The sequence below is a fragment of the Erpetoichthys calabaricus genome, chromosome 3, assembly GCF_900747795.2.
Source record: "Erpetoichthys calabaricus chromosome 3, fErpCal1.3, whole genome shotgun sequence".
In the NCBI taxonomy this organism is placed as follows: Eukaryota; Metazoa; Chordata; class Cladistia; order Polypteriformes; family Polypteridae; genus Erpetoichthys; species Erpetoichthys calabaricus.
The window spans coordinates 50,339,724-50,353,001 of record NC_041396.2 but is presented as its reverse complement, the minus strand read 5'-3'; the positions used below and the strand labels follow the sequence as shown (position 1 = coordinate 50,353,001).

General features: G+C 37.2%; 1 protein-coding gene across 3 annotated transcripts in view; it reads left to right on the top strand.

Moving 5' to 3' along the window:
• Positions 1-13,278, top strand: part of cad (carbamoyl-phosphate synthetase 2, aspartate transcarbamylase, and dihydroorotase) — a 134,863-nt gene that overhangs the window by 56,025 nt on the left and 65,560 nt on the right. For all 3 annotated transcript variants that reach the window (XM_028796796.2, XM_028796794.2, XM_028796793.2), the window contains exons 18-20: positions 11,801-12,047; positions 12,256-12,354; positions 13,006-13,230. In XM_028796796.2, coding sequence (XP_028652629.2) covers positions 11,801-12,047; positions 12,256-12,354; positions 13,006-13,230 — 571 coding nt within the window. The remainder of the gene's footprint in view (positions 1-11,800; positions 12,048-12,255; positions 12,355-13,005; positions 13,231-13,278) is intronic.

Genomic DNA, 13,278 nt, shown 5'->3' with positions numbered 1-13,278 from the left:
AAGTACAGAGCAGAATTCAACACAGGATGATATCACATAATACGATTTGGATTTCTTCTATTGGCTATTCTACATCTGAGTCATTGCTGGACTGGCCAATCTGATGAAAGAACCCCTCTGTACAATGATTCCTGCGATTCTCCATCAGAGATGACTTGACTTTAGGCAGGCAAAACAACTTGGCAGATGGGCAGTGGTACTAAGTGCCACATTTGAGTACTGAGAAGAGAAACCAAATAGGTAAGGGTTAATAACAAATTATAATGATCATATTACTTTATGTTTTAGTGCTAATAACTAACAACAGAGATGCAATCTGTATAGTTAATCAGCAGCTCTAGTCAGGATATGCTAAACTGAAGTAGTGAGTCTTCAGCTGGGATTTGAAAGCTGAGACTGAAGGGGCATCTCTCTAGTAGCAGGCAGACCATCCCACAGTTTAGGGGGCCTGAAACTAAAAGCTCGACTTCCCACTGTTTTATTAATCCTTGGAACCATAAGCAGACCGAGATCTTAATGTGCTCTCTGCTTTGTAAGTCATGATAAGTTCCTCCGCCATTTAAGGCTTTATATATTAAAAGGAGGCTTTTGAAAAATGCCCTAAACTTAACCGGGAGCCAGTGTAAGGATTTAAGAACCAATGTTATGTGTTTGTATTTTCTTGTTCTTGTAATAATTCTTGCAGCAGCATTTTGGATTAACTGGAAGCTGTATAAAGAACAGTTTGAACATCCAGTGAACACCGCATTGCTGTAGTCAATCCTACTAGAAATAAATGCATGAATTAATTTCTCAGAATCCTGCTTATTTAGAAAACGCCTTAATTTCCCAACATTTTTACGATGGAAGAAACATTATTTAGACAACTTTGTAATGTGCGCTTTAAATGACATGCTAGAGTCAAAGATAACTCGTAGACTGTGGGCTGATTCAGTAAAATTAATGGTGAATTAAATGACAAAATATTGTTAAGATCAGCATCATTCTCTCCAATTATTATTACTTTTTTATCAGTGTTTAAAGGCAAGTAGTTCTTATCCATCCACTCCTTTAATTCACTAACACAACTAATTAAAGCTAACATTGGAGAAACTTCATTTGGTCTAAAAGAAAGGTATAACAGGGTGTCATCTGCATACGAGTGAAAATTAACATTATGTTTTCTAATGATAGGTCCCAGTGGAAACAATTAAAGTGAAAACAGTAAAGGTCCCAGTACTGACCCCTGCGAGACACCATATCTCAGTTCTGTGTATAATGATGGAGTACTGTCTGAACATTTCTATACGTACTGGAATCGGTTTGATAAATAAGAACTAAACCAGGCAAGGACGGTGCTTGTAAGCCCAACATCATTTTCTAGCTTGTGGAGTAAAATAGAATGGTCAATGTTATCAAACGCTATTTTTAAGTCTAACAACATAATTACAGTGGAGTTTCCATCATCAGAGGATATCAGAATGTCGTTTACAACATGTGTTAGTGCAGTTTCTGTACTATGACCGTGTGGAAACCAGACTGGAATTTCTCAAGTAAAGTCTAGGTTTCACTTTTTATTAAATGGTTTGATGACTGACACTTTTAGTGCATCAGGTACTGTGCCATGCAATAATGAACTATTAATCCATATTACTAACCGAGAATGCTAAACCGGATGATGGATGCAGGCACATCCGGCCATGGGCCGTAGCTGCAAAAAGACGTACTGCGCAGGCGCAAGAAAGGGCCGCGAGAGGCGGATGAGGGGCCACGAGAGGCGGACAAGACCACAGAAAAAAGGAGTGAGCAAAGAAACAAGAGGACAAAGAAATGAGACGCCGCAAGCACAGAAAAAGGGAAAAGGCAAAGAAAAATGTAGTCAAAGGCAGGCACCGCACGAAACCCATTGCACACGAAACTAGCACACAAAAAAAAAGAAGACGCTCGCGCACAACGGCAAGGCTCCCCCCCCTACAGGCACCGGACAGGATACACACCAAGAGGGGGATTTAACAAGCCCCTGGAACACAAAAAAAAAGAACACAAAACCACCCCACACACCCTACAAGCAACGGACGGGACACACACAAAAAGGGGTATTCAACAAGCCCCTGGAACACAAAACGAAAGAAGACGCGCGCGCAACAACAACCCCCCCCCCCCCCCAAATCAATAAGAAGTGACACCCAAAGCCACATATCTAAAGGAAACGTCCATATTAAACATACGTCATCTCAAAACCTTCACACTAGGCAGCATAGGTGGATCTCATTAAAATAAAGCACTATTAACCGTTCAACTGGAGAAAAGGCTCCATATTAACAGTGAGTGCGATCCTCCTTATTACTTATACATATTTCGCACGCTGAGGAACAAACAAGTCATGCATACACGGGTACAAAACGATTCGGATCGGATAACGGGACCAAACATACGAACACGAATGAAACCAAAACAATACACGGCGGCGCATACAACGCGCTTCGGAAAATACGTGAGAAAAAATGTCTCGGATCAAAAAATTCAAAGCTCGAGTAACCCCGTTACAGAGACGTGCCCAAATGAACAGACACATTGAACGTAGATGCATACAGCGCGCGTCTCAAAGTGCTGCATCGAAGCAAGCACGATTTCAAAAGAAAGAGCTCGCGACTCAGACATACAAAAAAGGGAGCAAAGCAACGCGCATATGATCGGCCAGAAAACAAGCAAGCGGGACTCAAAAAGCAGAAAGCTCAACTGACCGACATACAAAACCGGACAAGGCACGATACAAACAATGCACGACGTAGAGTGAAACGGACTTTGCGCAAAGCGGAGGCGAATCAATTAAAAATCAAAAATAGCGCGTCACAAATAATGGACATGCAACAACGCGGCACTCAAACGCCACAAGCAAAACATGCCCGTCGCAGACATCAACGCCAGACGTCTGATAAACGCTTACGCCAGTTGGCTGACAACGCTTTCAATAATGAGTCCACTATTGAGGAAAATTCATTGGGATTAATGAATGTCATTTGCAATCATTGTCATTCGCTTAACTTCACAGAAGAAACAACTGGCAATACAAATAATGAATTTACACGTTGTTGTCAAAAGGGGCAGATTAGAAAGCCTCCTTTACATTCATATCCTGAATATCTACAGAAGCTTCTAACTAACGATGTGCCTGAAAGTGAAAACTTTATGAACTGCATTAGATCCTACAATAGTTCATTTGCTTTTGCATCTACCGGAGAACATAACAGGACACCAAAAGGCAATGGCCCTTACTGCTTTCGCATATGTGGTTAACACAACGCACTATATTATGTCCAAAAAATATTAATGTTAATCACATTATTAAACAGGTCATTTCATTACTTCCTGGAGAGACACGGCTCTTTCTAAGCTCTGACAAAGTTGACTCTGATGACGACAATGAACATCTGAATTTACCCTTAGAATATTTGAACACTATTAACCCGGACGGATGACCACAACACAACCTTGCCCTTAAAAACGGAACAATAATCATGCTATTAGGAAACCTTAACACTAAACAGGGTTTATGCAATGGCACACGTTTAGTCGTCAACACCATAACACACGATGTTATTCAAGCAACAGTTCTTTCAGATTCACATGCTAACAATACTGTTCTCATTCTTGGAATTGACCTTATGAGTTCTGACCTGAACCCGTTTTTGGACATGGACATCTTTATGTTGCCTTCTCATGTGTTCGACGTTCATCTCACATTAAACTTAAAGTTAAAAATGATCCATGCCAAGGAAGACTCATTCAAAGACAAGACACCATCTTTACTACTAATGTTGTATACAGAGAAATATTCCAATAAAACATTACTCTATGCCAAACACTCTATTTTGTATTTATATAGGCATCATCCAAACCTGCACACTATTCTATATCTAATTCATACATCTCACTCTTTATCATGCCCCAACGCCAGGGGTTGGCGAGCGAAGCGAGCAGGGGGCGGAGCCCCCTAGTAATGTTAAGAATAGGCAATGTAAGAACATCATTGCACTTTTTACTAGTTTTGTTGCCATCGGATCTAGAGAACAGGTAGTTGGTTTCATTTTAGACATTAAAGTCAAGACTTCCTACTCAGTTACAGGATTAAAATCTCTAAAGTGTTGAATGCAATGTGAGACAGGGTCTGCCAGGCTAGTATGTGGTTTGCACTGTGATGCTGAGATCTGGGCTCTTATTTTTTTAATTTTCTCATTAAATAACTTCATAAAGTCTGTACTGCTAATATCTGTTGGTATTTTGCACTGTAGATCTGAATTCCCTTTTGTTAAATTAACCACTATTCTAAACAGTACCCGAAGATTTTTATTATTGCTATTATTTTAGAATAATAATCTGAGTGAGCTTTAAAGAGAGCTTTATTATATTTTTTAACACTCTCTGTCCATGCAATTTGAAAGACATGCAGCTTTGTTGTTCTCCATCTGCCCTCTAGTTTTCGACACTCTAATTTAAGAGCTCAAGTGTTTTCATTAAACTAGGGAGAGTTTTATGTGCTTTGATCACTTTTGTTTTAAGGGGAGCCACTGCATCCAGAGCATCTCTCAAGGTCATATTATAATGTGATGCTAGCTGATCTAAATTGTTTTTTCCATGTTTATATTTGATGTTAACTGATCTAAATGGTTTTACACAATTAGTTGACTTAAAGTATCTAAATTTTGAAGCAGAATTAGTCTATATGTCGCACAGTCTTTTTTTTTAAATCTGTGAGTATATTGGTAAGGGCAGAACCAAATCAATTGTAATTAAGTAGTGATCAGAAATAACTTCATTTAATGGAGAAATATTTAAATTTTGAGTTTCAACTTTGTAAGTTATAATTAAATCTAGTGTGTGGTTATGATTATGAGTTGGACTTTTGAAAAAATGGCAAAATCCTACTGAATTTAACAAATAAGTAAAACATTTGCTAAAAGTTTCATTTTCCACATCAATGTGTAGCCTACATTAAAATCCCCCATCAACACTATGTGATCATAATTTATAGCCAAATCAGATAAAAGGTTGCCAAATTCAGTCATGAACAATGAATATGACCTTGGTGTTCTGTAGATTAGCACTGCCATTGTGTTGGAATCTGTTTTAATATTTAAAATGAATGCCTCAAAGGATGTGAAGTCGTTTAAATTTTTAGAAGTGACTAGCTGAAATACCCGGCGTTACCTGGGAGGAAAATAGTGTTGTTTTTTTTTTTATAATTGTTTGACAAAAATATAATAATAAAAACAAAAAAAACTGTAAACATAAAAATAAATTAACAAACAATGAAGACTAATGTGCTTGTATTGTTTATTGAAGTGCCTTGTTACATACAATGTTTTTAGTTTTTCCATTTTTAGCCAGTATATAAAGGTTCTCGTACCCTTGAACACGCCACATAAAGTTGTCCATATGAGGAACAGGCTGTGTCCAGATTGATTCCTGCAATTTTCAATGATTGTGCAAACGTTACGAGCGTCAAGTGGATGATAACAGACATACAAGAGCATATCTCCAATTAGTCTCTTCCAATTAAAATTCTTTTACAATCAATTAAACTTTAATTTTTTACCTATGTAAATAAATATTGCAAATTAAATAGCATAGCTATATTTGTTTTATACTTTACCTTCGATTTTGATAACTTAGTTTTTTTGATTATGAACCTATTAAAAAAAAAATCCTATTTCTTTTTTACGAAAAAATTGTAACACCAACACGATAGCTACAATGTTGCGAAACAAATGACATTTAGTTCATTAATGAATAAACAAAAATCACAAAGAGAGCTGCTGAATCCACAAAATAAATATTGGATGTTTATGGTAGATAAAAATAAAATTGCTTACTTATCTTATATACTAGGGGGCTCCGCCCCCTGCTCGCTTCGCTCGCCAACCCCTGGTCTTGGGTAACCCGAAATAGATTTGAAAGAGATTATTGTCTGTCCTAGTAATTTTCACATATGTATCATGTTCACTGTTACGACATCTGTAGGTCTATGTAATATATGTAAATGACAATAGCAGTTTAATTGTTATGTTATGCAAGTATAGAATGTCTTTGAGTTTGCGCAGATCTATGTATGAGATATATTGGAGTGTAAAGGTGTAGATGACGTACAAAGGATATCTTCACACACCACATTTGTAGTAAAGACGGCGTGTTGTCCTTGGGAAGCCTCTTCTGTTTGTGTTTTCTGTGAGTACTTCTAGTGTTGTATTACTGTAATGTGATTCACATATGCTGTGGAGTCCGGATCATTGGGGCTTCTGTACTATCTCGGGTTTTTGCCTGCGGTGCTTTCGAAGCGCGTTGTAGGCGCCTGCACCTTCCGTACTATGTCGGGTTTGACTATGCTGTGTAGTGTGGACGTGTAGGGATCTGTACTCTCTTGAGAGGGCTACATACAGTTGTCCATGTGTAAAGTGCTTAATATTGTATTACTGTAATGTGATTCACATATGTTGTGGAGTCCGGATCTGTGGGGTTTCTGTACTATCTCGTGTTTATGCTTGCGGTGTGTTAGAAGCGCGTGGACCGTGCTGTGTGGTGTGGACGTTTAGTTCAAAAGCGCGTTGTAGGTGCCTGCGCCTTTTGTACTTTCCCGCGCCTTCCGTACTATCTTTGTGGACCTGTGGGGCCTCCGTAGCCTCTTACGTTTGTCTCTGGGGTGCAGCGCAGAATCCTCTTTTTTGTGTGGCTGTGTCGTTAGTCGTTAGCTTTGGGCGCGTTGTTGCTTCATGTCTTATTTACGTTAGTTGAGCTCTTTCGTTTTTGGGCCGTGAATCCTTCGTTCGCGGTGGATCAGACTTCGCTTGCGGTTTATGAGACGTGCGCTGTAGGCGCCTGCGCACTATGTCTCCTGCGTCCATCGCCGTGTACCTGGGTCCGTGCCTTCCATTCTCGGTTAGTAATATGGATAATATAATAGCCTATTTTAATCAAAATATAATTGCGGAATATGTTCAAGGTAGTGTAAAAACAATGGGAAAAGCAAAGCGTTTTTTAAGGTTTTTTGACAGATTAATTTTTGTTTTGTGGTGTAATAAGTTATAAGGTATAAAGTTTTTACGTGCAGAATTTTTGATGTTGTAAAAAAAAGTCAATTAAATTAATAGTATTAGGTTGATTTAATTCTATTGCCACTACAACATTGTTACAATAAGAATAATGCAAGATGAAAATATAATTAACAAAAACAAACATTAAACGACAAAACAAATAATACTACGGGTCTTTCATGATAAAACTGTCAGTTGCTTTTATGGAGGACACCAGAAACATTCCGAGCATCAACTGGATGATAACATGCATACAATATATATACTGTATGGCTGCTCAAGTCACAAAGACTGAATGAGTCCCAAAAATAGTTGAGATTCCAACCCGGCCAAGATTTGCATTTTGTTACAATGAATTATTCCAAGGCCGCCTCCTTGACCAGACTCTCTAGACTTGTGAGTAATGTGCAACCATCTGGTGATGCCTCAGCTAGAGGAACAGTGTTAGATTTACTAAGCCAAATTTCAGTGAGAAGACACAGATCAGATTTTGTACTTAATATAATGTCATTTACCAAAACAGCTTTACTTCCAAGAGAGTAAATGCACTTACTATATAAAATAAAAAATTCACTATTCTTTTCCAAAACACTTGGTTAAATCATGCAGCATAACTTATGTTTGCACTTTAGCTCATACATAAAAATTGCTTTTCCAAGTAAGCATGTCCGTTTCAAAGTATTTGACTACACGAATCACAACATTAGTATTAAAATCTAGTTTACTATAAACGCTGGTTTTTGCAACCCTTCATGGTTGGTACAGCAATTGCTGCTGCTGCTGTAAGAATTCAGATCTTCAAAGTCAAGCATATTCGTGATGGTGAACACACATTTCTATTAGAAAAGTAGTCTCTCATTGTTTCAGTAATCTGAATTCCAAAAATTGTTACTGACTTATCACCATGAAGCTATCCACAGCTGAGGATGAAGTACAAATAAGTAAAAACTTGTTAATGCACTATACATGTGTCATCATCAATAGGCTGTCAGTGTCTCTACATTGAGGATATACCACAACTCAACTTTTTCTTTAGCTTAACACTAGAATTACCAGAGTCTACGAAAAAACTCATAGATCCGGCCCACCTTAAAACCATTCGCACCTCTCCGCCAGCATCCTTTGTCCTCTAAATGTGCCACTAAAAACAAGCTGCAAGCAGCCGGCTATTCCATCCCCCCACCGACTTAGAATGTGCACGAGCATCTCCCAGCTCATGCCTTGATTGATTATCTGGGAGTGAAGTGGAGTTTTAAAGTGGAAATAATAGATCGTTATTTGGAATACACGCATTTCATGTGTGTTCCATTTCTACAGTGATATGTGTAAACACATTGTTAAAACAAACTTTTTCATATTTTAGTAATAAATGTTACAAAATGTAGGCATAAATTATAGAATGTGTGAAGCAGAACAATACAACAGCTTCCGTGGTGTAGAGGTAAGATTTGCTGTCTCAGAGCCCAGCAGGCTTACTGTCCATCAGAGACCCGAGTTCGATTCCCCATTGAGGAGAAAGTGTTTTTTTTTTTTTTTTTTTCTTTTTAACCTCAAACGGATATAAAATTTATAAATTGGTATGTACTGTCATTTAATGAGATCGTTATATTTTCATGTGGGATGCTCCTTTTAAAATATTTTTTAACAATTGAGACTGCAATTAACATGAACAAGTGTCCTTATAACTGTTATTTTTAAGATCCATAACACACAGACAGACCGAGCACTGCGTAATAAAGAGACAGACAGGCAGAAAAGTCACTAGATATATAAATAAACAGGGTAGGCACATGTACCGAAAGAAAAAAAAAAAAAAGATCAACATGTGCGTTGATCCTGATGCACTGAAAAAGCTCACACGCTCTAACATTCCCCGCCCCCCCGATCTGATTCTAAGTAACAGCGCAAGTACAGACGCAAACCAAGTGTATGTGTGTACTGTATAATATTAACAAAAAGAGCAGCTTACTACTGAAAACAGCAAATATAGGAGTGAGTGGGGATCGAACCGGGGACTCTTGATCACACTTGGTTTGCGTCTGTACTTGCGCTGTTTCTTAGAGTCAGGTGGGGGGGGGGGGGGGGGGGGTGTTAGAGCGCATGAACTTATTGAGTGCTGCAGGATCAACGCACATGTTGATCTTTTTTTTTCTTTCAGTAATAGCGGCAACATAAATCCACACACGATCTGACGCTGTTAGTTTTCAAATAATATTGCATTAGTGCGATGATGTTTTCACATATATTGTCTCTTTTTTTCAGGTGTGTAATAGAAACCACAGCATAGAGAGAAGCGTGTACATTGTAACAGGTACACACGTTGTAAATGTAGGAAAGACGATCCTTGCGTGTGTGTGAACAGTTAACATTTGAATCTGATGAATGCATAAAGCGCTGAACTTACTGCTCTGTACTATTCTATCCTCTGCATATCCTGGAGTACAAAATAAACGGCATACAGCAACATGTGGGGACTGGCAAGATCGGGGAGAAAAAACACGCAGTCACTGATTACAGACCGCAAGATGTTATGTGAATGAATATGAATAATATGAATAATGTTGCATCCGTGCCACAAAGTTTTCCGAAATGTACTATACAGGTCATAAAACGAATATTTCCAAATATCATATATACGTACGTCTGTGTTTGTGGTTTTTTTTTTTTTTTTTTTGACATCATACACCATAAGGTGCACACTAATTCTAATGTGAATTTCCCATTGGGATTAATAAAGTATCTATCTCTCTATCTCTATCTCTATCTCTATCTCTATCTCTATCTCTATCTCTATCTCTATCTCTATCTCTATCTCTATCTCTATCTCTATCTCTGTCTCTGTCTCTGTCTCTGTCTCTGTCTCTGTCTCTGTCTCTGTCTCTGTCTCTGTCTCTGTCTCTGTCTCTGAGCAGGAACACTCAATAAAACTGAATAAAAAAAAAAAAAAAGTGGCGGTAGTATGTATCGTGATTTAGAGAGAATTAAAGTTACAAAAAACTAACTTTTACAAGTCCTTTAAATGCACACCGTGTGTTAGAGATGCAAACCAAATGTATGTGTGTACTGTATAATATTAACAAAAGGAGCAGCTCACTACTGAAAACGGCAAATATAGGAGTGAGTGGGGATCGAACCGGGGACTGTTGATTACAAGTCAGCAAATCTTACCGCTATGGCACTGAAGCTGTTGTCTATTCCTTGAATCTTTTGTGAAAGTTTTTACTTGATCTTTGGACTTCAGGCTTCATACATTATATAGTTTATGCCTACATTTTGTCATTTACTACTAAAATATGAAAAACGTTTCCGTTTTAAAAAATGTTTACACAGATTACTGTAGAAATGGAACACACATGAAATGCTTGTGTTCCAAATAGCGATCTATTATTTCCACTCTAAAACTCCAGCACTTCAGTCACTCCCAGATAATCAAACAAGGCATGAGCTGGGAAAACTTAGTGAACGTTCTGCGGCGGTGGGGAATGGAATAGCCAGCTGCTTGCTGCTCGTGTTAATCGGAACAATTAGAAGGCAAAAGAGAGGTGAGAACGGTTTTAAGGTAGGCCGGATCTACGAGTTTTTTCGTAGACTCTGGTAATTCTATTGTTAACTTTACTTTTGTCTTTGCATAGGGAGGTCGCAGATATTTTGAGTGTCCATTTTCTTATCCTGTTAGCTAGTGTATGGTTATAGCTGCTACCCAAAAACTTAAAATAAATAAATAAATTATAAAAAGGAAGTAGTAAAATATAACTACATTAAAGATTAAAATTGACTTTAAGTTGTTATCTTTAATTCTGTAATTTAACAGCTATATATTAATTAAAATAAAAGAAGCATTGATCTCGCTTTACATGTACATCCCTGGTACACTACTTTACAGCTATTATCTTTTTGATGGTTTGTTCCTAGTGTCTGATAAAGAACTTCATGCTGGCTAACATTTTTGCTTATGATACCACACAGATACCACTTTTGAACTGCCTTTCCCAAGGTTTCTTCCATTTTTTCCCTACAAGGTTTTTTTTTTTTTTTTTTTTGGGAGTTTTTCCTTGCCTTCTTAGAGTCAAGGCTGGGGGGCTGTCAAGAGGCAGGGCCTGTTAAAGCCCATTGCAGCACTTCTTGTGTGATTTTGGGCTATTCAAAAATAAATTGTATTGTATATGATCTGTCCTTGGGTTGTGACTACTGTCTTGCAATTTCCGATTTAAAACTTTATTACAGTGTGAACACGTAGTTAAGGCATTGTCCAACATACAGTATCTCCAAACTACGCTAGTCATTTCGCTCTTGATTTTTTTTTCCAAGTAACAGGCAGAACTGTTTCATATTTACCCACTCATAGACACCAGAATTTTCCATCTTTCAACCTAAAGTAGTGCTAAGCTGGAGTCTCACTGATCATGATAGACCTTGGGAAAATTTTAATCATTTTAAACGGGCATAGCAAATAGCTAAAGTACTATATAGAATGTTATTTTAAAATGCATACACATTAGTTTCTATACCTTGTTTGTTCATTTCTTTAACTTTGTTACCTCTGGTAATACTTAAACCTGCACCTGCAGTATATTTTCCCAATCTCATTTAGGCAGAGGATGTAGGACAATACTTCTATTTACTCCCATAGACACCCACTGGGTAGAACCTGCACCCATACTCATTTGAAACACTGTTATTCAACTAATTTTGTGAGTTAAATTAAGTATTATCCTTTTTTCCTTTCATTTTAGCACAGAACTTGCTGTAAGAAAGTTGCGACAGGACTGGAAAATTCTTCCTATTGTAAAACAGATAGATACAGTAGCTGCAGAATGGCCAGCACAGACAAATTACTTGTATCTGACTTACAATGGAATGCAGCATGACTTGGAGATGAGTAAACAGCACATAATGGTCATTGGCTCAGGAGTATACCGAATTGGTAGCAGTGTAGAATTTGATTGGTGTGCTGTGGGTTGCACTCAGGAACTCCGTAAGGTTAGTGTTTTCATTTTGCCCCTAATCATTTTATCTAATTAAATTTCTGCATCATCTGTGTTAGAATAAGTTACTGGTGCTTTTTCATTAACTTATTACTTGATCATTTAAGTGTTGAGTGTTGAACATGCATATTTCAGTGTTTTTATTTTCTTGTACATATTTAAAAGTTTATAAAATTGTCATTTTGTTTTCTTTTTAATTGTAGATGGGATATCAAACAATTATGGTAAATTACAATCCAGAAACTGTCAGCACAGACTATGATATGTGTGACCGGCTATATTTTGATGAAATTTCCTTTGAGGTAAGAAGATGTAAAGACTTGTGTTGCTATTTTAAAAACTCACTTACAAATGAATGAGTCACTGTTAAACTCAATTATTGTGCTGTTGGAGGAATGTGGACTTCAGAGAACTAAAATACCTGCAGATCCTAGCCTGATACAGTCTACTTGAGTATCTGTTGTATCAAGATGGGCATGTTCTTTGCAGGGTTAGACTTGGCGGGCGGGGCTCTGTCATGTGTATCCCATGGTCTCTGTGTTGCGTGCCATGGTTGGCTGCTTAGTGAATTGTTGGCGCACGTGGCTCTGTCTTGCGTGCGTCTTGTTTGCCATGGACTTAGTGAATTTTATATATATATATATATATATATATATATATATATATATATGAGATATATATATATATAGAGAGAGAGAGATATTATAGTTACAAAAAAAAACTGGTCATATCCTGTTTTGTTTTTTTTTGTTTTTTTAACGTAATTCTATTTTATTTATTTTGTGATAGAAAATTAAAATTTATTATGCCGAATTGGACATTACAGTGTAAACACTTACCAAAAAAGCAAATTTTGAAAATCTTTGGTGTTCTTTTTAATTAAGATTAAAAAAAATTTAATTTGAAAGATTTTTAATGACTATTTTTTATTTCCCTACTCTCCTTAATTGTAGACTGTAATGGATATTTATGAACTGGAAAATCCAGATGGCGTTATACTTTCCATGGGAGGACAGTTACCCAATAATATTGCAATGGCACTTCATCGGCAGCAGTGTAAAATTTTGGGCACCTCTCCAGAATCTATTGACTCTGCAGAGAACAGATTTAAATTTTCTAGAATGTTAGACACTATTGGAATAAGTCAACCCCAGTGGAAAGAACTTTCAGATTTACAGGTGTGAAACAATTTAATAATTATTCTGAAATTTTTGTTTAGAAGAAAT